Consider the following 27,031-nt stretch of genomic DNA (forward strand, 5'->3'; position numbering starts at 1 on the left):
AAACTGGTTTTTGTGTTATTTTTTCTTTGAATAGGCCTATATAAACTTACAGAAAATTGTCCTATATAGATAGCATTTTACATTATAAGAGTATTAGGAACATCCTTCCAAATATTCAGAAATTGTTACGAAACTGTGAAAGTGTAGTTTTTGTGCAGTGCTTAAAATATCAAACTATGCTTAATAATCGGAAATAATTATTCTTGAGCACTTTCAAGCAAAGGGAGCAATAAATAATATAAGAAGGATGACTGGTGAGTGAAATTAGCTAATATTTTCTATTTATAATAAGTTAGAACCCGGAAGATGATGTTAATAATAATAATAATAATAATAATAATAATATTATTAATATTAATAATAATAATAATAGAATGGTCCGCGGCCCCCTGATTGAGAATCACAGCTTTAGATTCAACAATTTTGGGATGATAAATTAAGGGCTCGTTTCAGATTTATAATCTCAAGCTGTGAGATTCCAATGACAAATTTGATCTATATCATATCTGGTGCTTCCTCAGCTCTCTGAATGCAACAATGTGAGAAGAACGAATTTAGAAGTCACACCGTGAAGAATTATGTTTGTCTCATAGATAGTGCTCAATAATAATACTTGTGAGAAGGGTGATAAATACTACTGTCAAATAGTTTCTTATACGAGTACTCCTGTTCTTAATTATAACCTCATCGACAGTGACTGAATCCTGCTGTTGACAAATTATCTTCCAACATTAATAATGGTACAGTAGGTAATGGCTATTGCGTTCCTATATTGACTGAAACAATGTGCTTCATTTGTTTCAGAGTATTCACTATGGAAGTGCCACTATCTAGAGAAAAGATGCAAATGCGTACAGTAAGCAGGTTTCGGGAAGAGCTGCCTCAGGTACAGTATTTTTGTGCTATAAATGATCCCTATCTGCGTTGTACAAAAAAGAACTTTTTAAAATACAGTTTGCATGTTCATAGATAAAGAGTCGATCCGAAACGTTGAGCTCTATCTCGAGAATAAAACAGTTCAGTGCAAACTATTATAATCAAAATACGCCAGTGTAGAAATTCGGCCGAAAATAGGTCCTATAAGACCACAGCCTGAATTTTAACCAAAAATATTCACTTATCTCCACTGTATAACCACAGATGCCGGCACAAATTTTACTGGTCGTCGGACCAACGTGAGTTCTCATAATTAATAACTTAGAGTAGTGGTTCCCAACCTTTTTGACTGACGACACACTTTACTGAACGCTCACGATATCGCGACACACCCGTATTTGTTTTTATAAAAAAAAAATAAAATAATAATAATAATAATAATAATAATAATAATAATAATAATAATAATAATAATAATAATAATAATAATAATAATATTGCTTTTCTTCTGGAGAAAAAGGTGGTGGAACTCTGTGTAGAATATTTTATAGTGGACGGGGAGATGATTACTGTTCACTGCACGAACATTTTGTCGTTTTTAACCTCCTTTTCGTCCAACTAAGACTTTCGTGGCTAAAGCGAAATTCAAATAAAAATTATATAGAAACAGTTATTCACACATATTTCGGTTCCATGATGAAAAATGCAAGTAAAAGGTGCCGGAACACCATTCCAACGCGTTCCGCCAGAAAAAAAAAAACACTGATAACTTCTATGTAGTGTCGGACATTCAGTGTTGTAAATAAGTCGAGGTTAACACGCAATCGACAATTCTAAAAAAAACAAGTAGCAACTTGAGTGGCATTAGAAGAAAAACAAAGGTATGTGTTAAAAGTTCCAATCTATCTATGCTGGATGTCCAATAAAAGATTTTTATTATCGTTTTTGAAAACTCGCCTATTATAATTAATGTGAATTCTGCGCTTTGTGGGTTGCACAGTTTCTCTAAATGTGGCCTTATGGGTGACAGACCAACAAGTAAATCATCTTCAAGATACAGCAGTTTGTTCGTTTGTTTAGATTTCATTATTTTCATGGTAGAAAATGCTAATTCACACAACTATGACGTAAAAACAGCAGTCCTAAATTGTTTTTACTTTATTCGGCACTATCGACTAATTTGACAAAATATTTCCGCATATAAGACAATCGGGATTTTGTTTATATTCATGTCCACGCTACGTAAAACCGCATGGCAAGTATTAATCATTATAAAACGCAGTACGTTTCTGTGAACCCTGAAAGAAATTTTCGCTCACATTATTTGAATTAGCATTGCTGTTCCTGACTCAGAACTTGATTCACATTATCTTTCTCGAATTAAAAATTTATCCATGATAAAAACTAAGAAAGCACTTTTGATAAACAGTCGCACTACCATCCGTTCACACGTATATAATTACTGACGATTATAAACTGCGTTTCTTACTAAGTGGGAAGAGTAAACCAATTACTAACCATTGTTGCAGGTGTTCACTTTCATTCGAATTATCGCCAGGCAGAATTAAACTGAGCATGCATTGTTGTAGGTGTTGCACGTTTCATTGTTAAAGTCCGTCTCAAAATAAAATATATCATATCAAAGACTTCGTTGTAAATAAAAAAAAATGTGTTCTAAAAGACCTTCTGGATGACTTAAAATTTAATTTTAAATTCCTAAATTTCGCGAATGCACTCCATTGGACTTCGCGACACACCAGTGTGTCTTTAGCCGAAGTAACACTTTTCATCTATTCCACATGTGCATCTTTCTTGCAGTCCTCATAATTGGAAGGTCTTCATGAGTCAAAATAAGAGTATTCTTAAGTAGGAGAAACCAAAAAAAGTGCGTTAACCTTTAAGGGAGAAAATAATGAAGTGACATTTCTGGTCTACGAAGTGAAGAGCAATTTCTTCAGATAGCTGCAAAACGTCAATGTGATCAGGTGAACAAGTTATGCTTGTTTATAGTAGTCTACTAAGCAAATGATTTCGTATATTTTAACAAGTCTACTCAGCAGATGATTTCGCATATTTTAACAATCTCAAAAGTACTCTCTGAGACAATAATGTGTAAATTAAATTTACGTTTGAAGATAAAATTGAGACAGTGATTACAATGTTATATAGGCAAGCCGAGTAGAAGATGTTAGCCTCACTAATATCTACATGGATACAATTCTGAACTCCACTGACTAAAAACAATGACTAACTTCAAAGATTACTTCCCTAATCGACATTTTTATTAATATTACGAAGAGTTAGGTGAAACTTTTTTGAAACATTTACTTCTGTTCTCTTCCAGATATTTGTGTGAACAAATACTTTAAACTTTTGTTACATAACTAACAAGCATAGACAATGGCTGCATAATGATCCAGATTGGAGGCAAAACAAACGAAACATTGAAACGGATATGGGAATAAATGAAATAGAGAAAAGAGACATGATTTTTGACATCACATGTAGGATGAGTAACTGCTGGAGATGTTACATTTCACTCAAATATCGTTTAATAGAAGTCACTAATGTTACATTTATCTTCTCCTATCCAGAAGTTGTTTTATAATAATAATAATAATAATAATAATAATAATGGTTTATTTTAACTGGCAGAGTTAAGGCCATTCGGCCTTCTCTTCCACTCAACCAGTATGATAGAAAATTACTACAATGCTATGAATATAACATAATTAATACAATATAATTCAAAGCAATACAATACTACAATACAAGACAATATAATACATAATTAATATAATACAATGACAATTCTTTTCATCTTCACAACACCAATAATAGTAATGATAGTCATACCTAAATTAAATTAAATTATTAAACTCGATCACAATTAAGGCACTCAGAAGCAAAGTGATATAAGTGACATTTAGTAAGTTTTGAGATAAGTTACTTTGAAGTTGAAATGGAAATTAAAAAATCTGTTACAGGACTATGTTGCTGTAAATTTACAGTTGTATATGTTGGTACCTATATTTTTTAACTTCTAAATAGAAATTATCAATTCTAAAACAGTTTAGGTAAAATGGGGTCCTAAATTCACTTGTATTATTTTGCCACGAAAAAAAAATTGTGGAAAAGTAATATAAGTCCAAGGGTTTTTAGTATTTTTATATTATTTAAAACAAGAACAAGGACATTGCTTACAACATTGAATCATTTCTGTCTTAACAGTACTTGAGCTTTCTTATTATCATATTATAACAAAAAATGTGTCTGTATAACCGAAAGAATCAATCAATCAATCAATCAATCAATCAATCTTCTTAATGTATTCAGTTGTTTGCAGACAATATAAAGTCAACTATAGTCTACTGTAGTATTTTCAGTTCTTCTTTTTCATAGTCAATTAGGGGTATTTTGATCGGTGTTCATTATAGACGCCTGTTGCTAGTAGCCAGAGTTGGGATGTAGTCAATATATACTACAGAGATGTGTCTTCTGCAACTGATACTGATGATTTTAATTTACTTCTTTTGTGGTTTATGGATGGACAGTATAGAGGAATGTGTTCCAGATCTTCATCATGATTATTACACCACATACAAGTAGGATTATCAGAAAGGTGAAATCGGTGTAGGTACAATTATGTGATAATGTGATCTGTTCTGTCTCTTGTTAAAAATGTTTGAACATGTCTGGGCAAGTTTTTGTAAATTTCCAGGTCATTCGGTTTTTTTTAACGGACTGTAAAATTTTTCCTTTGTCAGAAGAGAGCCAATTGTTGATCCATAAGTTTATAAAATGAAACTTTACTGAACTAAAGGCATTGGATAGAGATATCACTTGAAGAGGTCTTGGTTGCAAATATGTTGTCTGTTTCGCAACGTTATCGTCTTCTCGTATCCAGGTAGACCACAATGACTAGGTAGCCATTGAAATTTTATTTTATTTTGGAGTTTTTTTAGTTCACTTAGTTGTTTCTGAATTGGAATAATTCTATGTGCGTATAGGTGTGCTACATATTTGATTATATTAAATATAGCCCCCTTGGAGTCAGTAAGTATTCAAATAGAACTTTCAGAAATTTGACTAACACACTAGAGAGCAGTATCAATAGCAATTCAGTGTCAAGACTGGAGGAGGCTGAACATGGTATGAAGTAGGGGAGAGTCTGGTAGTATCAGACATCGGGTAATATCGGACAATGAGTTTCTTTCATCTACCACACGATGATAGTACCTGATTGACATGGTTACGTTTCTGTGATGTCGCATAGAGAAACGTAACCATGTCATTCAGGTACTACCATATGGTGGTAGATGAAAGAAACGCACTGTCCGATATTACCCGATGTCCGACTCTCCCCTAATTTTCTTGATATTTTGGAATATAATACCCTGTTCCTGATGTTGCATTATCAGGGTTTAGAGATTCATCTGTATAAATTTGAAGGTAATCCTTATATGTCCTGCAGAGTAGTTCCTTGGCATCCAACTTAAGAATGTATGGAGAATCATTTGAAATGATTTCGTGGAATTTGTAGGCTATGTTCTGGAATTATCCATTTTCATAGAGGAATTTCATTTACAACTGGAGTTTTAGCAATGAGTGTGAGTGTGATATAGACTGGTATTTCTTATTTGTTTATTTTGTAGAAATTACATAAGATATTATCTGACAGTTTGAAGAACATCTGAGATCTGGATGAGGCTTGCAATTTTAAATGTATTTTTAGATCCTTTTTTAATACATAGTGTCTGATTGGTTGAATATATTCAATTTCCAGGGCAACAGTTGATGTGGTTTTTGGTACTCCGAAAGAAGAGGGCTAAGAAAATTTCAAATTTTAAATGAAATTCAGCCTTAGTCGCTGTTCATTACGCCACTAGCCTCATCTAATGAAGTCACATCTATCTCTGCTGAAACATCTATGTTTCTGTCATGAAGTGCATCTGTAATGTTCCTACCGCGAATATTCCTTCAACTTCCTCTTCCACGCACTTTTCCACGTCCTACAGTCCTGATTATAGGCCCATGCTAATGGTTCAGGCCATCAAGGAAAGAGTGGGATGAATTTCATTAGCTATTGCAAGTTGCTCCATTTATCAAAAGTTATCCTTATTGGATCACTGTATAGTTGGTCCAGCTCAATGTGTGAAGGCCTTCCACGAAGATGTTTCGAATATGTAATCTATTACCTCTCTCCATTATGGCAAATGAATTAGTCATACACAGAAGAAACGCAACAACAATATGTAAACAAAGCACTTGTATTAGTTTGCCTCTCAGTCAAAACTCTGTATGCATTATAATACAAGTGTCAGGCCAACATGGAGCAGCACTGACTGGAACTGCACTTATATTACTTTTCCTCTGGAGAGAAGTGACGTTAAAGATTTAGAATATATACTTATCTCACTTTAAAAAAAATGTCACTTATATTACTTTGCTTCTGAGTGCCTCAATTATAACTTCAATTTGACTGTGCCCGTAAGAAATCGTTTAGCCTTTTCTTGAAAGTGGTTATTGTCTTTCAGCCCCTTATCTTCTGAGGTAGAGAATTCCATTCACGGGGGACTAAGACAGTAAAAGAAGATGAATAGTGGGATGTTCTGTGGGTAGGAATTGCTAGGATTTGGCTCTCCTGTGACCTGGTGTTTAGGTTGTGATTGGAGGATAAGTAGTTAAACCGGGAACGAAGATAATTTGGAGTAGAAGTGTGGAGAACTCGAAACAGAAGAGACAGCGAATGAAGTGTTCTACGGTTACTAAGTTGCAGTCAGGATAAAGATTTGAACGAGGGTGTAATGCGGTCAAATTTGTGAGCATTGCTGATGAATCTGACACTCATATTGTGCACACGCTTCAGCTTGTTCGAAAGATCAGTTGTCAAGTCTGTAAGTAGTACGTCGCAATAGTCAAACGGTGGTAGTACGAGGGTTTGCACTGAAGTCTGTTTTAATTCTGGCTGGAGGAAGTTTCTGAATGGGTTAAGAGAATGCATGGTATAGCACACTCTCTTGGATATTTCCTTTATTTGGCATTCCCAATTTAAATTTTCGTCCAAGAAAATGCTGAGATTTCTGACGACGGAATGGTACAGAATAGTGGCATTATTTACTGTAATAATTGGGATATGTCTGTTATTCATTGTGTTCAGTAGTCTCCTATGTCCAATTATTATAGCTTTTGACTTAATAGCATTTAACCTAAGTCCGAACTTTTTCGCCCATGAAGAAACTTGATTCGTCATGATTAAGTTTGCCAATAGTTGCATCAATTTCATCTGGTCGGGAGTGTATGTAGAATTGTAAGTCGTCTGTGTAAATGTGATACTTGCAGTAATGTAAGTTTGTAGTCAAGTCATTAATATAAATGGAGAAAAGCAGTGGTCCAAGCACGGTGCCTTGAAGTACTCCTACTTTTGGTATATCGCAAGGGAAAAACAGGTTTTATTGACATTTTTTGGTCTTTTTTTTTACCAATCAAGATGTATCCCACATTTTTTCGAATTAAATTCTTTCGCATAGTTAACTACTATACATACAGTACAGTATATCAAAATTCAAGAGTCCGAGTGCATGGCCTAGTTATTTAAAAAACAGGAAGTTCACAGTCCTCAGGTAATTGGGAACCATTGTGGTATAATTATCATCTCCAACTTTTTTATGATCACTTGAGGTCTAAATATATACTCTGCGACCTAAAATATTTTCGAAATGAAACAAGATGTGAGAAATCAACTTTTGGAGGCATGTATCGATGTCAGAGGCTCATACAATGGGATGGTATGCACAATCCAAAAACTTAAGACAATATCACTTTCAACTCAAAGTTACCATTTTTTTAATGGAACATGCATGTTTTTTCTAGCGAACTCAAAACTAGAGATACAATTAGTGATAACAGAATTGGTTTCACTTCTGTAAACCTCATACCTTCTGAAATAACTAAACTTTTAAAAGGTGGCAACGGAGATACTGTTTGTGACGTTATGCAAAGAGTGTAGTACTGTACACACAGCAAGGATTACTTGCAATCTCTCTGTACTAAAAGCATGCATTAAACAAAACAATATAAGTACAGCACTTTCCAATTCTCAGTGTAGTAGTGTCTCCTGATATTGTCTGCTCTACGTCCGTTAGTGTCAAACAGGTAAATACGGTAGCCTAGTAATTTTGTTTACGGATGAAGTTTCCTTCACAATTCAAGGTCATGTTCTACTGTATGGCTACCAAACCTAGAACCTGACGGATAACCAAAGAAAAAAAAATACATCCAAGTCTCCAAAGGAAGATGGAACGAGAAATCCTAGGAGTATCCATCAAAGACAAAATCCCTAACACCAGAATAAGAGATTGCCAACACGAGTGACGTGGGACAACGTGCCCAGTTTAAAATGGAAATGGAGAGGCCACGTGGCGAGACTCCAGAGCAGCAGATGGGCACATATCTCTACCACGTGGGATCCTCACACCGGCAGGAGAAACCGGGGCAGATCTGCAACCAGATGGGGCGATCTCTTCAGGAACGCCGCGGATGTGCAGTGGTTCAGGGTAGCAAGGAGCACAAGTCAATTGAGAAGTCTACAAAAGACCTTGTGACAAAATGCGGAGAGAAAGCGCATAATACTCAGTGCCGATAACTTGTTTGAGTAAATAATCCTTGTGTGATTGTGTCTAAACGAATGTCTGTGCTAATAGAATAGGTGACAGTGTAGGAGTGAGTGAGTGTGTAAGAAGAATAGGTGAAAGTACAGAAACAAGTGTATGTTTAACAGGAAAGGTTGTAGCGATAGTTCAATGAGCGTTGGAAAGTGTAGCATAAGAAAGAAAATTACTACAGGTATGAACTAAACTTAAAACTCGTATGAACTAACTCACTATATGAGTTCTTAACCGAGTTCACCCTTTCTAAGAGGACGTAACCCTTAACGGGGCAAAATAGACTCATTAAATAGTTAATTAATGCTCATTTAGGTATAGAACAAAACTCGCACTTTTTTTATTTGTAATATTAACATTGATTTTAAACTGGTGAGCACAGAAAACTATTTCTGACAAGCATTAGGACTACTTGTACATTCATAGTTTTCTGCCCAAGGGTAGGTATTTCACTGCAAACCCAGCATTTTCCAATCTTTCATATTTTCTGCCTTCCTCTTTGTCTCCGCATATCATCCACACATCTTAACGTCGTCAATCATCTCATATCTCCTTCTACCCCGAACTTTCTTCCTCTTACACCATTCCTTCCAGTGCATCCTTCAATAGGCAGTTTCTTCTGAACCAATGACCAAACCAATTCCTTTTCCTCTTCCTGATCAGTTTCAGTATCATTCTTTCTTCACCCACTCTTTCCAGCACAGCTTCATTTCTTATTGTCTGTCCATTTCACATGCTCCATTCTTCTCCATATCCACATTTAAAATGCTTGTGGTTGCTTCCCTTCAGTTCATCGTAATGTTCATATTTCAATTCTATACAATGCAGTACTCCACACAAAGCATTTCACTAGTCTCTTCCTTAGTTATTTTTCCAGAGATCCGCAGAAGGTCTAATAGAAGATTCCTTTGCAATAAAATTGCTATTCTCCTTGCACTTCCTGGCAGCAGCTCGTTACTGTTTATAGTACATCCAAAGTATTTGAAGTTCCACATGTTCTACTGCTTCGTTTCGAATCCGCACATTTGCCATCTTTATTTCTCTTCCGATAACCATGGTCCTCGTCTTGTTTGTATTTGCTTTCATCCCATATTACTCGCAGCTGTCATTTAGCTCCAGTAATATATCCCTTGGTATAGTCTCGTCTTCTGTTAACAATGCCATATCATCAGTAAATCTTATGCACTTCATTCTACTATTACTCTTAACATATTCTGAAAATACTTCACAAAATCCTCCAAGTAGATGCTGAACAGGGTAGATCAGTGGTCGTCAGCACTCGCGGAAATGTGCAACGGGTACGCGGTGCCGTCCCATTTACACCGTCGTGCAGCAGGGAGATATAGAGAGCATACCCGCTAGCAGCTACGCAGTGCACTATGGTGCGCTGCGTTTTCAGCGGGTAAGAGATGCTAGCCCCACCGTGCTCTGTGCTGAAGACCCCTGGGGTAGATGATAATGGGCATCCTTGTCGTAATTCTGTCCCTATTTCAATTCCTTCAAACATTTCTTCTCCTATCCTGACTTTCATTCGTTCTTTCCTATAAAGGTTACAGATCAGTCTGCTCTCTTTCCAATCTATGCCAATTTTCTTCAGGCTCCCAATCACTTTATTCCAATCCGCTCTATCAAATGCCTTTTCTAAGTCCACAAATACTATATATATACACTTTTTTATTCTTCTCTAGGTATTTTTCGCCCATTGCTCATAGCAGTCCAATTGCATCTCTCCCACCTTTTCTCTTCCTGAAGCAAACTGCTCTTCTTCCAACATGATGTCATTCCATCTTAGAATATAAACGCAGGTTCATTATTCGGAGAGGAATTTTCGCCGAGTGCGATATCAGGCTGATAGTCCTGAACTCCTTATATTTCTTGGCATTATTTTCTTTTCGTATTGGCAGCAGCACTATCTCCGTAAAATCTTCAGAAATCGCCTTTCTCATATATGAGGCGCATCCAGAAAGTAAGTTTCCCGATTTTTCCCCTTAAAAGTAAACGTAATTAGCCGTGTCAATTGCGCATGCGTAACAGATCTATGACGTATCAATCATATGCCAGTTGGACAGGTCCCGCCTGATGCCAGTAGCGGAGCAGCAGTGGTCCGAAATGGAAGCTCTTATTCCTTCTCGCGCCGCCTGCGAGGTTTGGTCCGTGATAAAGTTCTTTAATGCACAAAGCATTGCGCCAATTGAAATTCATCGGCAGCTATGTCAGGTCTATGGGCCGAACATCATGAGTAAGCAGATGGTGCGTCGCTGGTGTAGGCAGTTTTCCGAAGGTCGCCAAAGTGTCCATGATGAAGAGTGCAGTGGGCGACTGTCCCTCATCAATGATGATCGTGTTGAGCTGGTGCGGCTGTGCATAATGGAGAACTGTCGCTTCACGATTACGGAGCTGAGCAGCCATTTTCCCCAGATATCGGGATCCTTGTTGCATGAGATTGTCACTAAGCACCTGCTGTTCAAAAAAAATTTATGCCAGTTGGGTGCCGAAAAACCTGACACCCAACACAAAATGCACGCTTAGGAGCAGCACTGACATTTCTGCAACGGAATCATGATGACGGCGACGAGTTCCTCGACAGAATCGTCACGGGCGATGAGACTTGGATTTCGCACTTCACCCCGGAAACCAAGCAGCAGTCAATGCATTGGCGGCATAGTGGATCTCCGGTCAGGACGAAATTCATACAGACGCTGTCGGTACGGAAAGTGATGTGCACGGTTTTCTGGGACAGAAAGGGCATTCTGCTCATTGACTTCCTTCGAAGAGATGAAACAGTGAACGCTGACCATTACTGTGAGACACTGCGAAAATTGCGACGTGCCATTCAAAACAAGAGGCGTGGAATGCTTACTGCAGGTGTTGTGCTCCTCCATGACAATGTTCGTCCACATACGGCTCGGCGCACAGCAGCTGTTTTGACGGAATTTGGCTGGGAGTTGTTTGATCACCCACCCTACAGTCCTGATCTTGCTCCCAGCGATTTTCACGTTTTCCTGGGACTTAAGAAATTCCTGTCCTCCGGTAAGCGTTTTGGCAACGACGAAGAGCTGAAGACGTCTGTCACACGGTGGTTCCATTCACAGGCGGCCGAGTTCTACGACAGAGGGATACAAAAGTTGATCCCTCGATACAAGTATCTCAATTCTGATGGTGGCTATGTTGAAAAATAGCTGAAACATTGCTGTACCTGTTGCCAATAAGTGTTTTCCTGAAATAGTGTGTTCTTTTTTTTTAATGGGGAAACTTACTTTCTGGATGCGCCTCGCACTTAGTTGCATAAGGATATAATTTCCTTCTTGTCTCCACCCAAGCATTTCACTAATTCAATGGGAATTCAATTACTCCTGTAGATTTCTCATTTTTCGTTTCCCTAAGCACTGCTTCTATCCTTCAAACAGAAAATCTTTTTTCTGCCTTCTGAGACTGTTGCTTCGTCTTCTATAGCTAACTCATTCGGACGGTTCTCTGTCTCATATAACTCTTCCACATATTTCGTCCGTCTGTTCAATATTCCTTGTTTGTCTGTTATTTCATTTCCTATTCGTCTCCTATCAAACATATGGATTTCCTGTTCTTGTATCTGAAATCCAAACATTTCACTTCGTGGCACATTAATAAACCATACGTTCCTTTTCTCTCTAAATTCTCTATTTCTTTACATTTCTCTTTCATTCAGTCTTACTTCGCCTGAAATTTTTTCCTCTTAGTTCATTGTTTGGTGTCCTTTAGTTTCTCCTACAGATACTGCAAATTTCAATGCATCTCTAGAACAGGAAAATTCATCATCTACTATAAATCATCTTCATTCAAGGCAAAATTCAATTTTGAGATAAAGATTTCAACATTATGCAAAAATAGTGGCAAAAATATTATGAGAGAAGAAAAGTACGGAGACTTAAAAATTAAGGTGAAAAACCAAAGATCCAGGGAAATACGGAAGAGTTGGCAACCCTAATATTGGTAAACTCTAGTTTAGTGTATTTAATCCGCCCGAAGGTCAACTATACACTTGCATTAATTTTTAAGATTCCTTGTTTTCTGTGAGTCAGGAGATATATTTTGTGTAAAGCTTCACAACCCAGGCCGGACAGTGATAGTTTAGCTTCATGCACGGCTCCACTCCATGAAATTCTTCTGTATGTCCCCAGATACTGGCGATGTCAGCGGCAAATCTCGTCGTCATGGACATGGCAGTCACTTTATTCTTCTCTACCAATGTGATAGCAGCTCTGCACAAGTCGCCACAAGATTTCAATTCCACGGAGGAGTTGTACAACGCTACAGAAGGACTGTTCATGGACGACACATACGCGTCTTGGTTTGGTGAGTTTAAAGAGTTTCTTTCGAAACGGGGATGTAAACTCTCCTGCTGCTTTAGTAATAGAGAAAATACGAGTTTTGTAACTCTGCGAAAATTATACCTATTTTCGCGGAAGTATACGTAGGCTATATAACATTCTTCATATAATTAGAAGGTGTGGTGTTAGGCACGTCGTCTATCAGTCTGTCTTTGTACAGCGATTTCTCTTAAAACTATTGGGCAGATTTTGTTCATATTCAGTACGGGTACCTATAAAGGATGTTTTAAAAGTGATAGTCAAAAATTTACGAATGAGAAGCCGTCAGTGAACCAAGCGCCTGGATACGGTAAAGCGGCAACATTGATGCTGCTCGATTCAGCGTTAATGGCCCCTGTCCTTCGTTGTTTGGCTAGTGAGCGAGCTGTGTGTTGCGTCATAAGAAAGAAATTTAATCACAAATGTGCGTAGGATGGGAAGAGAAAGAGGAAGAAGCTGAGGGACACTCATGTCAAGAAAATATGTCATTATGACATTATTTAGTCAACAGACGTAGTACTTAGTAACGGGACGTGTGGAAGAATAGTGTTTTAAGACGGAGTGTACCGCGACATGATAAGAAGGAAGTGTTAGGTGTTATGACTACGCGTCCTGGCCTGTGTGACCCAGCCCGCCAGCAGTGATGAGTAACTCGCCAAAATTCCTGAATAAAGCTGTACGTATGTCGCACTCTCCCCGCTCGATATAGGCAGAGGAGTACACATCAATTTGTTACTGTTTGTTCACTTGATTTGGAAGGCTGTTACCAACCAAATTGTAACTCTACACTTTGCTGGCGTAAATTTACACTTTGTAAAGTGCACTTCTTCAATAGTCTATGAATACCACTAATATGAAAGAGCCACTATCGTCAAAGGTGTCACTTTGCAAAGTGGTGATTGTAAAGTGTCGACTATGAATAACAGCCTAAATGCAGAAAGCAAGGAAGAGACGTGGCAAAAATTTTCTTTTGTTAACCGCACAACAGTAGATTGGAACAGCTTACCTGCGGCAGTCTTTCAGGATGAACCTCTTAAAATGAATACATTTAAGGAAAGGTTGAAAAGATTAGGCTGAAATTTTAATTGTAGTGTAATTATCGAAGTTGTGACATGTAATTAATTAAGTTGATATGTAATTAAGGTTGACATTACTTGAGATTAATAGAAAAACTTATGTTAGGTATACTTTTGTTTATAGTAGTCGTTATTTACAGCATATTTTTTATTTATAGTTCTAGGTTTATTGCATTTATAGTTAGAATTAATTTTACGTTTATTTTATCTATATTACTTATTGTTGTGATTATTGTAATTTTATTGCCGTAATGTCATTGTATATTCTATAACAGTGCCACCGGGTGTATACCCAGTGTTAATAAATACACACATACGTGCAATTTGACTGACTAGTTTTCCCCTGATTTTCCTAACTAAGCATGTAATGGAAAAAAGTAGAAATCCATAATTTGATTTAATATTTTTAACTTACTTTCCATGACTGAATCACTCAGAAAATTTTCTTATTGAAGCTGCGTCGTCACTGTTAAAGAATTTGATCACTTCCTGAAGATTAGCGAAGTTGTCGCAATGACTGTATGTTATCAATCAGGAATTTCAACGCGTAACTACAGGAAATTGAAGCATAGGGACACCAGAACATTGTTCTTTGAATGATGACATACGAGAAGATGACTTTACAAACACTTTCTTCACATTAGAAATCAGCCGGTCAACGTCTGGATAATGACGTATTTATTCTGCAATTCTGTGACAGGCGTGAGCGAGTCAAGAAATGTGAATATTTTTCATGTATTTGGTTTTAACCTCTTGCCCTGCCCTGACCATGTAAGACGCCGCATCAATGAAAATTAGCATTTTGTTATATTTTACACCTGAAGATTATAGCAACTGCAAGGCACTGTGAAATAACGAAACAATTGTAGAGGAATTCACTTGATATAGTTCCTGACACATAAGTATGCAGGGTCTTTTAGGGTTGTCTACGTCCATAGGCCCACCGATCATTTTTGCCACATGCTTCCACTGGAATCCCTTGTATCTACTGAAATCCATATATTTTTTTCATTAATGGTTTCCTTGAAATCATGAATGCATTTTATCGTAACATTCCTGTACGTAATATTTTCACATTGAAAGAAATGTTAAATACAAAATTTCGTGGATATCGTTAATACCAAAAAATTGGAGCTCTATTCATAAGTAATGAACATTTTAGCAGAAAATATTCTGCATAGACCAATATAAACACCTCGTATTACTCTCAAGACTTCCAAACGATATTCATCCTCGTATCAACTGCATAATATTTTCTATAGTATTCGCACTTGAACATCATCTCACCACAGGAAATCTGAAGGCTTTGGCTTCTACGTTAACTTCTCTGTGAAATGATGCAATGTAATCCTAGGGAACGGATGTGGAAACTGATTCTATGCCGTGCTTTCCAGTTATTTTTAAACGGTAGTGAGGATGACTTTGAACAGTAGAGCAATTTGGGTAGGTAGGTGAGACGGAATACTTCTATAAAAAACTATTGCAAACAGTCTTTTAACTATAAACTTAACTTATACCATTAGCTAGCAAACTGGTCTCCACTTAGGAAAGCCAACACTCTAACCTTACAGATAACGGTGCACCCTCGTGAATGTTAATGAAATCGCTATTTTAAAATTAGTTCGTTGTGCACACCTTGGGATATAGTAGCTGTACCTTTTTCTTGACTCCGCGCGTCTGGTAGTGCAAGGAATACTGTTTCTGTAACATGGATTATGTAATACTATAACTAGAATTATATTTTTAATTTCAGAGAATAGTTTATTAAAATGTTAATTTTGATAACATATCAGAATAAGAGAATGAATAGAAAGATGAGTTTTCGTGTCAGTGAGAAATGACATGTAAAATTTACCTGGAGCTTTCTAATTCAAAAGGAGGGCAGGTTAAATCAATGACACGGGTCTATAAACTTAATTTTCCTTTGAAGAAAACTAATGTAGGCTAGATACTTATATTTTCCTTAAGATTCCATCGTCCTATGCTCGGTTTGAGCCCGTAAATATTAGATTATTATCTTGGATCTGTCTTCGGACAGTTGACTAAACAACAACAAGCATAGTAGCTACTCGAAAACGAAGGACGATCTAATCCCGGAATGTACGAAATATTATTTTTCTCAAATCTAATTCATTCATTCATTCATCTAGTGTTGCGCCCATGGGCAGATCTTTCATTGCAAGTACAGTTTTCTTCAATCTTTCCTATTTTCTGCCTTCCTTTTTGTTTCATATGATTCATATATCTTAATGTCGTCTATCATCTAATATCTTCTTCTGCCCCGAACTCTTCTCCCGTTCACCATTCCTTCCACTGCATCCTTCAATAGACAGTTTCTTCTCAGCCAGTGGTCCAACCAATTCCTTTTCCTCTTCCTGATCAGTTTCAGTATCATTCAAATCTAATTTGATATGTAAAATATGTATATCGCTAGCAATAAGCGTAAATTGGAATCTGATTTCAAATTTTGTAGGTGGCTTACCCTACATTTGCCAGCCGATCGGCAGTTTTGCTTCAGGGTTCCTTGTGACATGGTTCGGTCGCAAGAGGTCTCTCATGCTCGTCTGCATACCTCATGTTATAAGCTGTGTGCTGATAAGCACGGCCCCCTCGCTCGCCGTACTTTTCCTTGCCAATGTCATCATAGGCATCACAGTAGGGCTCACAGAAGCGCCCATCAACAGTTACTTCGGAGAGATCTGTCAACCTACACTAAGGAGTGCCTTAGCCAGCTGCGCAGGTGAGATTGGTGTTAATTCTCCTGTAGTGAGAAATATACTACAACAGGTTTCCCTTGCGTTTTAATTACTTGCACGGAAGAATTTGCACATGTGATTTTATACTTCCACAATGCTCAACGGCTTTGTGCCCTGTTGTGGATGCAGGAACATCCCGCGTATGTATCGTATCTTTTACATAATGACAAAAGCCAAGCAAGGGAGAGAACGGCTTATGTCAGTGCAATCATCAGATTCACAAACGTTCCTCTTCTCTTGTCTTCTCTGAAGGATAAGAGTCGATGCATAGTTCTGAAAAATCTGATATTTTCCCATCCATAACAAGGCTAAAAAAGCACAATTTCTCAGCACATTTACACGCACTAGAGTAAGAAGCGAAGACTGCTGATTTTTTATGCAATAGCAAGACCCTTAACTTTGCCGTTATCCGCCCCGACTCGACGAGATTCGCTCACAGATACCACTAGTAAACCACTTAGTTCGTCAAAGACTGTCCAGAGTGCACCACAGGTCCTGGATCAATATTACACTCGTAATGAATGATGATGTAGAATTGCTGGGATGCCACAGGGGAACCGGAGTACCCGGAGAAACTCCGTGTTGACTATATCACGCCTTACCCAAGTAATTAGTAATTGAAATGCATCGACCGGGATATGAACCCGGTCCCCTGGCTTAAAAGCTCACTGCTGAAATGGTAAGTACAAAAATATCGCCGTCTATTAGAAATGAAAACATCGACAGACACTAAATAATTATCTAAATGAACTAAATGTCTAAATTGCATAAGAATACTGTAAATTAGCGTAACAACTGAAGGAAATATTGACATATTTATAGAAAATGTTAATCGCAGCAGTCTATATGAAAACGATAGAACCTGAATTACAATGAATAATTCTAATCACAGTATCTGGAGGGGATTGCTGTTTTGCAGAAGTAAAAGTTTCTCGAACATAACCTCAATGGAAATTTAAGCAAACCTATTCTCCTTTCAACAACACGTTTTAACGAATTAGTTTACTTAGAGTTTATGAAACGGAGGCTTTACGAAAACAAAACGCTTATGAATGAGAATACCTGGATAAGAGAATTACTGAACTCATATCACTCTCTATTGTTATAAACATTTTTACATTGTTGAGACATCCGCTTTACACGTCATTCAAAATGATACATCATCACCTTCAGTAACAACACCACTTCCAAACTTCTTTAAAATTTACTTAAAACTGCACAATGTGATGTAGTATAACTACATTCTAGTAATTATGCGTCAAAACAAACAGCACAAATTATCGCTCATCTGCTGTCCACGTTTCCCTAGTAACGAATTTTATACAACAGTTTGACATATTCAGTATTCAATGCAGTGTTGTGTTGATTTCTGCAATTATGATCCTCACAACAGAGAAGAAGGTGTTTTATTGTCGACCATTATTTCCGGTATTACGGAATAGTGACATTAGAAACATACTCTGAAAATTAAGATAAGTCATTATAACATGCAAGAAGAAATAAAACTGATACCCGTATGACAGAACATCTCAACGATAGCTAGCATTGTTGTATTTGGTAGAGCATTGTTAAATCGCTCCTGGTACTGCTCTTTAACGTGGGTGGTGCAAGCTCAGCCCATTCTGACGTCCCATTCCGTACGACCGGAAATAATGTTCGACAATAAACACCTTCTCCTCTGTTGTGAGAACCATTTTAGCAAATCCGTACTAAAGTATGTATCAACAATATAACAATGACAGCAGATAAATAAATTTCACCATGGATAAGGTAAATGCGCAGTATCAGTGTGAGAATTTCAATACCGTTTGTTTTGGCGCATAACGTATATTTCAAAGACAAAACTAGTAAACACTCACGACTCTCGTGGTAATAATTTTTCCCGTGTCACGTCAACCGTTTAGCCTGCAGCGCCATCTACATTTAAAAAAATCGGTGGCACTTTCAGTTTGTTTTAAATAAATTTGGAATTCGGGACGAAGTGGCTGTATTTACAAAATTGGTGGAAAGTCGTTCAACTTATTGAAATTGCAAAGACACAAGTGATATAGGAACCAACAGAGTTCTGCAGTTGTGCTGGCTTGGTTGCAGCCCTGTTCTACCAGTTCGGCATGTTCCTGGTGCTCATGCTCGGCAGCATCATGCACTGGAGGACTACTGCCGCTGTCTGCGTGGCTGCGCCTATTATCACCATCATCCTCATCAGCCAGGTGAGACTGAGTCGTAGAAATCTCAACTGCACGAAGTATTTCTCAAATGATAGTTTAAAATCAATACATTTCCAAAATTACTGAACATGTTTTAACATTCTAATACAAAGTAATTTCTTCATCGTCCTCTCGTTTCTCCACTTTTCCCACCTTTTCCTTCTTACCCCTCTTCGTCTTCCAACCTTCACCCTTCCTCCTATTTTTCTTCCTTCATCTATCTCGTAATCACTGTGTCTTCTCTTTTCTCTACCCCCTCTATTTTGCTTCTGATTTCTGATCCTTTACATTCTCTTTTCTTCTGTACTCTTCTCTTTTTCCACTTCCTACACCTCCCAGTATTCTTCTTCTTTCTTCTATTCTTCTCTCGTATTCTTTCTTTTTATCTTCTTCCCAGTCTTCCAAATTTTCCTCCCCTACTCCACTTTATTTTCTTCTCCTCAAATATCCTACCTTCTTTCTGTCTCTCTGCTCCCTCCTTTCCTGCTCTCTCTCATTTTCCTCCTCTATTCCTTAACTTTTCTCTTCACCTCTCTGCTTTTCCTCCTCTTTTCTACTCTTCTTTCTTCTCTCTCATCTTCATAATTCTCTTTTTTCTCCTAGTCTTTCACCATTCTTTCTTCTCTCTTTCAGTTTTTCATTTCCTAGTGCTTTTTCTCTTGCTCCTTCTCTTTTCCATTCTTCTTTCTCCTTTTATTTTTCATATTCATCTCTCTATTTTCTCCTTTTCCTCTTCTCCTCCCTCAAGTCTTTCACCTTCTATTTTTTCTCTTCGTGCTCCTTTATTCCTCTTTCCCTTCTTTTCAGTCCTTCACCTTATTTTCATTTTACTCCTTGTATTTCTTCTCCTTTTCTAGCTTGGCGTTTTTTTTAATTTCTTTGATTGAAGGAAATGAATTCAATTAACTCGTGTAAATAATAAATAAAAAATGAACATTTTGGGAATAACATATGTTCTACTATATACATAATATATATTATGCGATTTAGTTCTTTTGTATAATCCAATAGATTCCTGAATCTCCAATATGGCTGATTGCGCAAGACAGGAAAAACGACGCAGAAGCCGCTTTGTGCTGGCTGCGGGGATGGGTCGAGCCAAGTGGCGTGCGTAAGGAGCTGGAGGAACTGCTGTGTTACCACGAGAACGTGACGCTTAAGTCTGCTGCATATGCATCCAAATCCACGCAGCTGCAGACACTCGGCAGCCCAGAGGTTCTGGATGTCATTCCACATCACAGGCAAAGAAGCAAGTGGTCGCCGCGATCGATGGCCCTGATACGACTTCTTCTGGAGCCAGAAACTCTCCGTCCGATGGTGCTGACACTTCTCTTCTTCACTTTCTCCTGCATGGGAGGGATGACATCCGTCAAGCCCTTCTTGGTGGAGGTTCTCCATCGGTTCCATTCTCCGATGGATCCGAAGTGGAGTTCGGTAAGTTATACCATCACAAACAGAGCTTTCTACCTGTAGAGATACTTCAGATAGTAACTTTTAAATTGTTAGCGTTATTGAAATATGTGTGAAAGTAACTGAAGGGTCTCGCCGTTGGAGGACATTTAAATGCTGGTCTATCTGTACATACAGTAACTTTGTTCCAAAAGAAAATTCAACGTAAATTATAAACAATACAGTAATTCTACAAAAGGAAAGTAGACCTAATTAGTGCAAGATAAATATTTATCATTAATCTACAAATTAAATTATTATATATACGATATTCATGAGAGCCACAAGTCTATATTACATTGAAAGTAAGGAACAGGCACTAAAAGCAGCTGTCTGCATTTGAGTAGTCTTACATCAGGCTGTAGAAGCACATATGTTTGACGTGATATCTATAATCCTTTACCTATTCTTATGGACCATAAACCATGCATGAGCATTATTTTCTTCGATATTCTTTTCCACAGTGAATTCATTTTGGCAAAGAAGTGGGGACGTTCTCGCGATATTCCAATATAAAGCATAACATACAGTTCACAGTAGACAGTGATATTGTGACTTTTAAGTCACAGAAATCTCCATTTACTGCAGTGTTTCTCAATCATCGGGCCGCGGCTCTCTACCGGCCCTGGCATCAATTATAGCGGGCCGCGAGATATTCTCCTGGAATTTGTCAGTCTACTGTTCTAAGCATTTTTCACGAATAAATATTTTATTGTGATAATATTCTTAGCATAAAACTCGTAATTTAAGTGATTGTGTCGAGAACTGCAGAATCAGATCGTCTCTAAACTCTAAATTCTAAAATCTAACTAAATAACATCTATGAAACAAATATCAGTGACCAAGTCACTTATTTTTTAATGATCGGAAACTTTCAGAACTTAGAAATCTTTCAACATTAGGGAAAGGAAATACTACCGTTTATGACCAGTCATAAAAATTGCTTGGAAGTCGATCACAACAAAACTGTTTTCAAAACTGAACAAAATAACATACATTATGTGTTGTATATGTCATAGCTGGGAAATAAGCAATTTTTTCACTGAAACTGAAGTTTAAGGCAGTCTGTATTCTGTTTTCGATACTGAATAATCCAAATGAATATTATATTTTTCCAAGTTCGCATTGCAGTCTGTAAGTGTTTATTTCATAACCCGAGTGTTGTAATTTTTTTTAAAGTAGTAGGCATACAGATTTGAATATTGATATGAATGAAGACAAGGGATTTAACCTAACATTAGTATTAAGAAATTTCGTACTGAAGATGTTTGTGACGCAATAAGTAATAGTTCATCCACCTCAAGTACAGCAGAGAGATCTCCAGGATAAGCAAAAGAAGCACACAGAAGAAAAGGTCTGTTTCCCTCGAGAGTGCATAAACAAACTACTTAATATTTTGTTTCATCCAACGCCATGACACTGACCATTTGTCATGACCTCAGTGTGTAATTTGTGCTACTCTTCTGGGAAATGAAGGTATGAAGCAATCGCGACTTTTTCGAGATAGCAACACAAAACATTTAGTCAACAAACTCATTGAAATCTTCATGCGTAAATAAATGCAATTAAAATAAAAAAGAAATTTCTTCCCCAAGTTTCAATCACTGGTATGTAATCTTAAATCTTAAGATTACATACGCCAAAGTTAGGGCCTAATTATTAATACTCATGTTAGTTAATTGTAAAAATTAAAAAAAATGGAAAGGTATTTACAAGTAAATTTATTGGACCGAGTCCTTATCTTATTACAATTACAATTAAAGTGCCTTTTAAGGAATCCGGAGGTTCATTGTCGCCCTCACATAAGTCAGCCATCGGTTCCTATCCTGAGCAAGATTAATCCAGTCTCTACCATTATATCCCACTTCCCTCAAATCCATTTTAATATTATCCTCCCATCTACGTCTCGGCCTCCCCAAAGGTCTTTTTCCCTCCGGCCTCCCAACTAACACACTATAAGCATTTCTGGATTCGCCCGTACCTGCTACGTACCCTGCCCATCTCAAACGTCTGGATTTAATGTTCCTATTTATGTCAGGTTAAAAATACAATGCGTGCAGTTCTGCATTGTATAACTTTCTCCATTCTCCTGTAATTTCATCCCTCTTAGTCTCAAATATTTTCCTAAGAACCTTATTCTCAAACACTCAATCTCTGTTCCTCTCTCAAAGTGAGAGTCCAAGATTCACAACCATACAGAACAACCGGTAGTATAATTGTTTTATAAATTCTAACTTTCAGACTTTCTTGACAACAGAAAAATCTTCTCAACCGAATAATAGCAGGCATTTCCTATATTTATTCTGTGTTTAACTTCCTCCCGAGTGTCATTTATATTTGTTACTGTTCCTCCAAGATATTTGAATTTTTCCACCTCTTCGAAGGATAAATCCCCAATTTTTATATTTCCATTTCGTACAATATTCTGGTTACGAGACATAATCATATACTTAGTCTTTTCGGGATTTACTTCCAAACCTATCGCTTTTATTTTCCTCAAGTATAATTTCCGTGTTTTCCCTAATCGTTTGTGGATTTTCTCCTAACATATTCACGTCATCCCCATAGACAAGAAGCTGATGTAACCCGTTCAATTCCAAACCCTCTGTGTTATCCTGATCTTTCCTAATGGCATATTCTAGAGCGAAGTTAAAAAGTAAAGGTGATAGTGCATCTTCTTGCCTTAGCCCGCAGTGAATTGAAAAAGCATCAGATAAAACTGGCCCATACGGACTCTGCTGTAAGTTTCACTAAGACACATTTTAATTAATCGAACTAATTTCTTGGGAATACCATATTCAATAAGAATATTATATAAAACTTCTCTCTTAATCGAGTCATATGCCTTTCTTAAATCTATGAACAACTGATATACTGTACCCTTATACTCCCATTTTTCTCCAATATCTGTCGAATACAAAAAATCTGATCAATAGTCGAACTATTACGCCTAAAACCTCTCTGATGATCCTCAACAATTTCATCTACATATGGAGTGGAAATATATACTTCTTTATTCTTCTCTAGATACCTTTCGCCAATTGTTCATAGTAGTCCAATTGCATCCCTTTTACTTTTTCCTTTCCTGACAGGAAAATCTTCGACGAGTGCGATATCAAGGTGATAGTCCTGAACTCCTTACATTTCTAGGCATTGTTTTTCTTCGGTATTGGCAGCAAGACCGTCTCCGTAAAATCTTCAGGCCATTCGCCTTTCTCATATATTTCGTTGTATAATTATAGCATTTCCTTCTTGTCTTCACTCAAGCATTTTCCTAACACAATGGTGATTCAATCAACTCCTGTTGCTTTCCCATTCTTAATTCCCCTAAGGGCTAGTTCAACTTCTTCTCTTAAAATAGAAAATAATTTTTCGTCTTCTGATACGGTTGCTTCGTCTTCCACGGCTAACTTATCTGGACGATTCCCTGTCTCTTATGACTCTTCTACATAATTTGTCCATGTGTTCAGTATTCCTTGTTTGTCTGTTATTTCATTTCTTATTTCGTCTTCTATCAACCACATGGATTTTCTGTTCTTATTTGTGAAATCCAGACATTTTACTTCGCAGTACATTGAACCATATCTTCCTTTTCTCTCTAGATCCTCTATTTCTTTACATTTCTCTTTCATCCAATCTTCTTTCGCCTTAACATTTCCTATTCTTAGTTCGTTGTTGAGTTTCCTGTAGTTACTTTTATCTTTTCCGTGTTGATGTTTTCCCACTTTTCTTCTTTCTTCCATCTTCTACAACATTTTCCCTGTGGCCCAAGGTTTCTTCTCTGTGTCCTATTGTTTCTTCTGGTGTTTTCTGTGTACAGCTTTTTAGATGAGTCGAGTACTCAATATTATTCTCAGATGTGGATTCTAATGTAGCGGTTTTCTCTAGAAAATTTGCTTCAAATTTTCTTCTTTCCTCTTCGTTCTTCAGTTTTTCAATGTCAAATTTCTTCCTTACCTGTCTTCCTCTTATTTTTTTCAGAATAATATATACTTCGCTTATCAGCGGAACATGATTTGAGTTAATATCCACTCCTGGAAAGTCTCTTTGCATTTTTAAGCAATTTCGGATTCTCTCCTGTACCAGTATATTCTATCTGATATCTGCTTTCGTCCTTTGGGCATGTCCATGTGTATCTTCTTCGTTTATGTTGTTAGAATAATGTACTTTCAACATTCTTTGCTTTTCTTTTGCAGATATTTATCAAAGATTCTCCTCTGTCATTCCTTTTTCCCAATCACATTTCCCAAATGATCTTCCATCTTCTCCTTCTCTTACTACTGCGTTCCAGTCGCCCAATAGGATTACGCATACTCCCTTCTTCTCCTTCTCAACCATCTCTTCTATCTTGTCATAGCTTTCTTCCACTTCTTCGTCTGTTAATACACTATGTGACATGTAAATTTGCACAAGCACTAAGTCTATTTTCTTCCATAGTATTTCCACTATTATCATCCGGTCATCTAAGAATGCACTGATATTACATTATCTTTCACAAGAGGTTTCAATAATAATACACCAACACCATGATTTCCTTTGCACTCACCATTTGAATAAAGCAACTTAAATTCAACACTCACCAACTTACCACTATTTTCTCAACTCATTTTTGATATTCCCATCACATTCATTCTGTTTCTTCTGATTTATTCCTTCAAGTTTTCCAACTAACGTGCTTGCAAAAGGGTCCTTACATTCCACGTTCCAAACCTCAATCTTCTTTTCTTCTCTCTGATGGGTTGCTTCATTATGTGTCCTTCCCCAGCATTCCCCTCCCGGACCTCTGAATGGGGAGATAGTTTACGTCCGGCATCTTTTACCGTGGGAAGACTCATCCTGCCATGTCTGCACTTTATTTGGGAAGGATAAATGCGGTAGGTTCCCGTTGCTTTACGCACAAAACACTGTCTTCCGCATCTTAAAAGATACCAGAGGGCCCCAACGTGGAGGTGAAGAAAGTGGATTTGACTAATTGAGCCCTCCGGGCTTCACCGAAATTCACCGCAAGGGTCAAATATTAGTTCTATCACGGTTTTTGACCCGATCATAAAAGTAATAATAATATAATAATAATAATAATAATAATAATAATAATAATAATAATAATAATAAATTTCCTATATTAACAAATAATTGAACTCGAGATAGGTATTGTCCTAGGAAGTAATACACTAATAGCTATCCTAATAATATTTAAGATCCACAGATAGATAAAGAGAAGAGCTTGGGTATCATAGACCAGGATTCACAATATTATTACCATAAATTACTGTCATTGAATGATTGGCAATGAGTGCAGTGGCATTATTCTCCATAAATTATGCATAATTAATCCATTTCTTCGCCGAGTCACCAAATAAGAGGTCAAAATTAAGGGAACATATTTACTTCAGTTTATTACCTGCTAATCTTAGTAATCTACTTTTCTTTTGTACAACCCACACTCTGATTTTTACACGTAAAGAGGGACTTTAAATATCTCATCTTGGAAAGTTCCTTAGATTTTTCTACGACAGTTTCTCCACTAGGATCGCGTGTTGCATGTCTCATTATTCAAGACTATTTTATCTCACTTTCATAATGTTAATACACAGCTGTAAGACTTGGTACTATGAATCAATCATTGCGAAAAGGGATCATCTACAGATTTTCACATTTTACAGAAGAAGGTAAAGTGTGATTTACTTCTGAATTGGTGAAGGAACAATCTTTAAATATTCAGTCTTTTATCCACATATAGCTTAAGCCGTTCTTAATTGACGATAACTCGGTGGTACTGGTTTCAGTTTTATACAGCAAGTTACAAAATTAAACATTGTTTTCCCGCGATGATCTTTTTCTCAATAGTAAGATATCTGTTCAGAAAACTAAAAATAACGTTTAATATTCTTATTCAGGGGCATCGCAAGGCGGGGTTACCGGATTTGAACTCCCTCCTCGATCTTAATAAATAATTAGATTTGAGTATTTTTTTATCCGTAATCGTTTTCCCTTCTCTAATTTTATGCTGTCAGAGTAACAAAATTTACATCGATGTAAAACATAGAGTCCTTCTACTCCTACTTCAATATAATGTTTGTATTTTGTGCTGCAGCACGTTCAAATATAACAATGCTACCTTTATTATAGAAAGACCTACCGCCTAGTACGTAATTTGTAATAAAATTAAACCAACACAATATGAAATAATTTAACTTGTGAAACATACTGAAAAGGTTGTTTTGACAGTTCTACAGTGCAGATGTTAAATATTGTGCATTTTCGATTTTAGACTCTTTTTAAGAGCGATATTCACCCATTCGTTAGTTTGGATTCTGTCTTTATTGTGAAACGTTCCTTTAATGTTTATATTTTTAATATAAATATCTATTTGCCTCATAAGTGTGCCCTCTGGTGTCACTTCAGATCTGTCTTCGGACAGTTGACTAAACAACAATAATAAATATATCGCAACATAATAATAATAGTAATAATAATAATAATAATAATAATAATAATAATAATAATAATAATAATACGAAAAATTTAAAATATCTTTAATGTGTATTGTGAACAATCTGGGTATGCCTCTATTCTTGTTAATGTCTTTTACAAGAAGCTCGACTTTTTACAAGCTTTCATAATGAAATAACATAAAAATGAATTCAATGTTTGTAA

General features: G+C 36.9%; 2 protein-coding genes across 2 annotated transcripts in view; both read left to right on the top strand.

Annotated features, from left to right (window-relative positions):
* LOC138705947 (facilitated trehalose transporter Tret1-like) overlaps positions 1-27,031 on the top strand; it is a 256,949-nt gene that overhangs the window by 34,840 nt on the left and 195,078 nt on the right. The window lies entirely within an intron of this gene.
* The window catches only part of LOC138705579 (facilitated trehalose transporter Tret1-like), a 38,138-nt gene continuing 19,382 nt past the window's right edge, over positions 8,276-27,031 (top strand). Inside the window, exons 1-6 of the mRNA XM_069834181.1 lie at positions 8,276-8,476; positions 10,575-10,685; positions 12,698-12,872; positions 16,436-16,702; positions 18,810-18,928; positions 19,937-20,359. Coding sequence (XP_069690282.1) covers positions 8,276-8,476; positions 10,575-10,685; positions 12,698-12,872; positions 16,436-16,702; positions 18,810-18,928; positions 19,937-20,359 — 1,296 coding nt within the window. The remainder of the gene's footprint in view (positions 8,477-10,574; positions 10,686-12,697; positions 12,873-16,435; positions 16,703-18,809; positions 18,929-19,936; positions 20,360-27,031) is intronic.

The sequence above is a fragment of the Periplaneta americana genome, chromosome 9 (assembly GCF_040183065.1).
Source record: "Periplaneta americana isolate PAMFEO1 chromosome 9, P.americana_PAMFEO1_priV1, whole genome shotgun sequence".
Lineage (NCBI taxonomy): Eukaryota > Metazoa > Arthropoda > Insecta > Blattodea > Blattidae > Periplaneta > Periplaneta americana.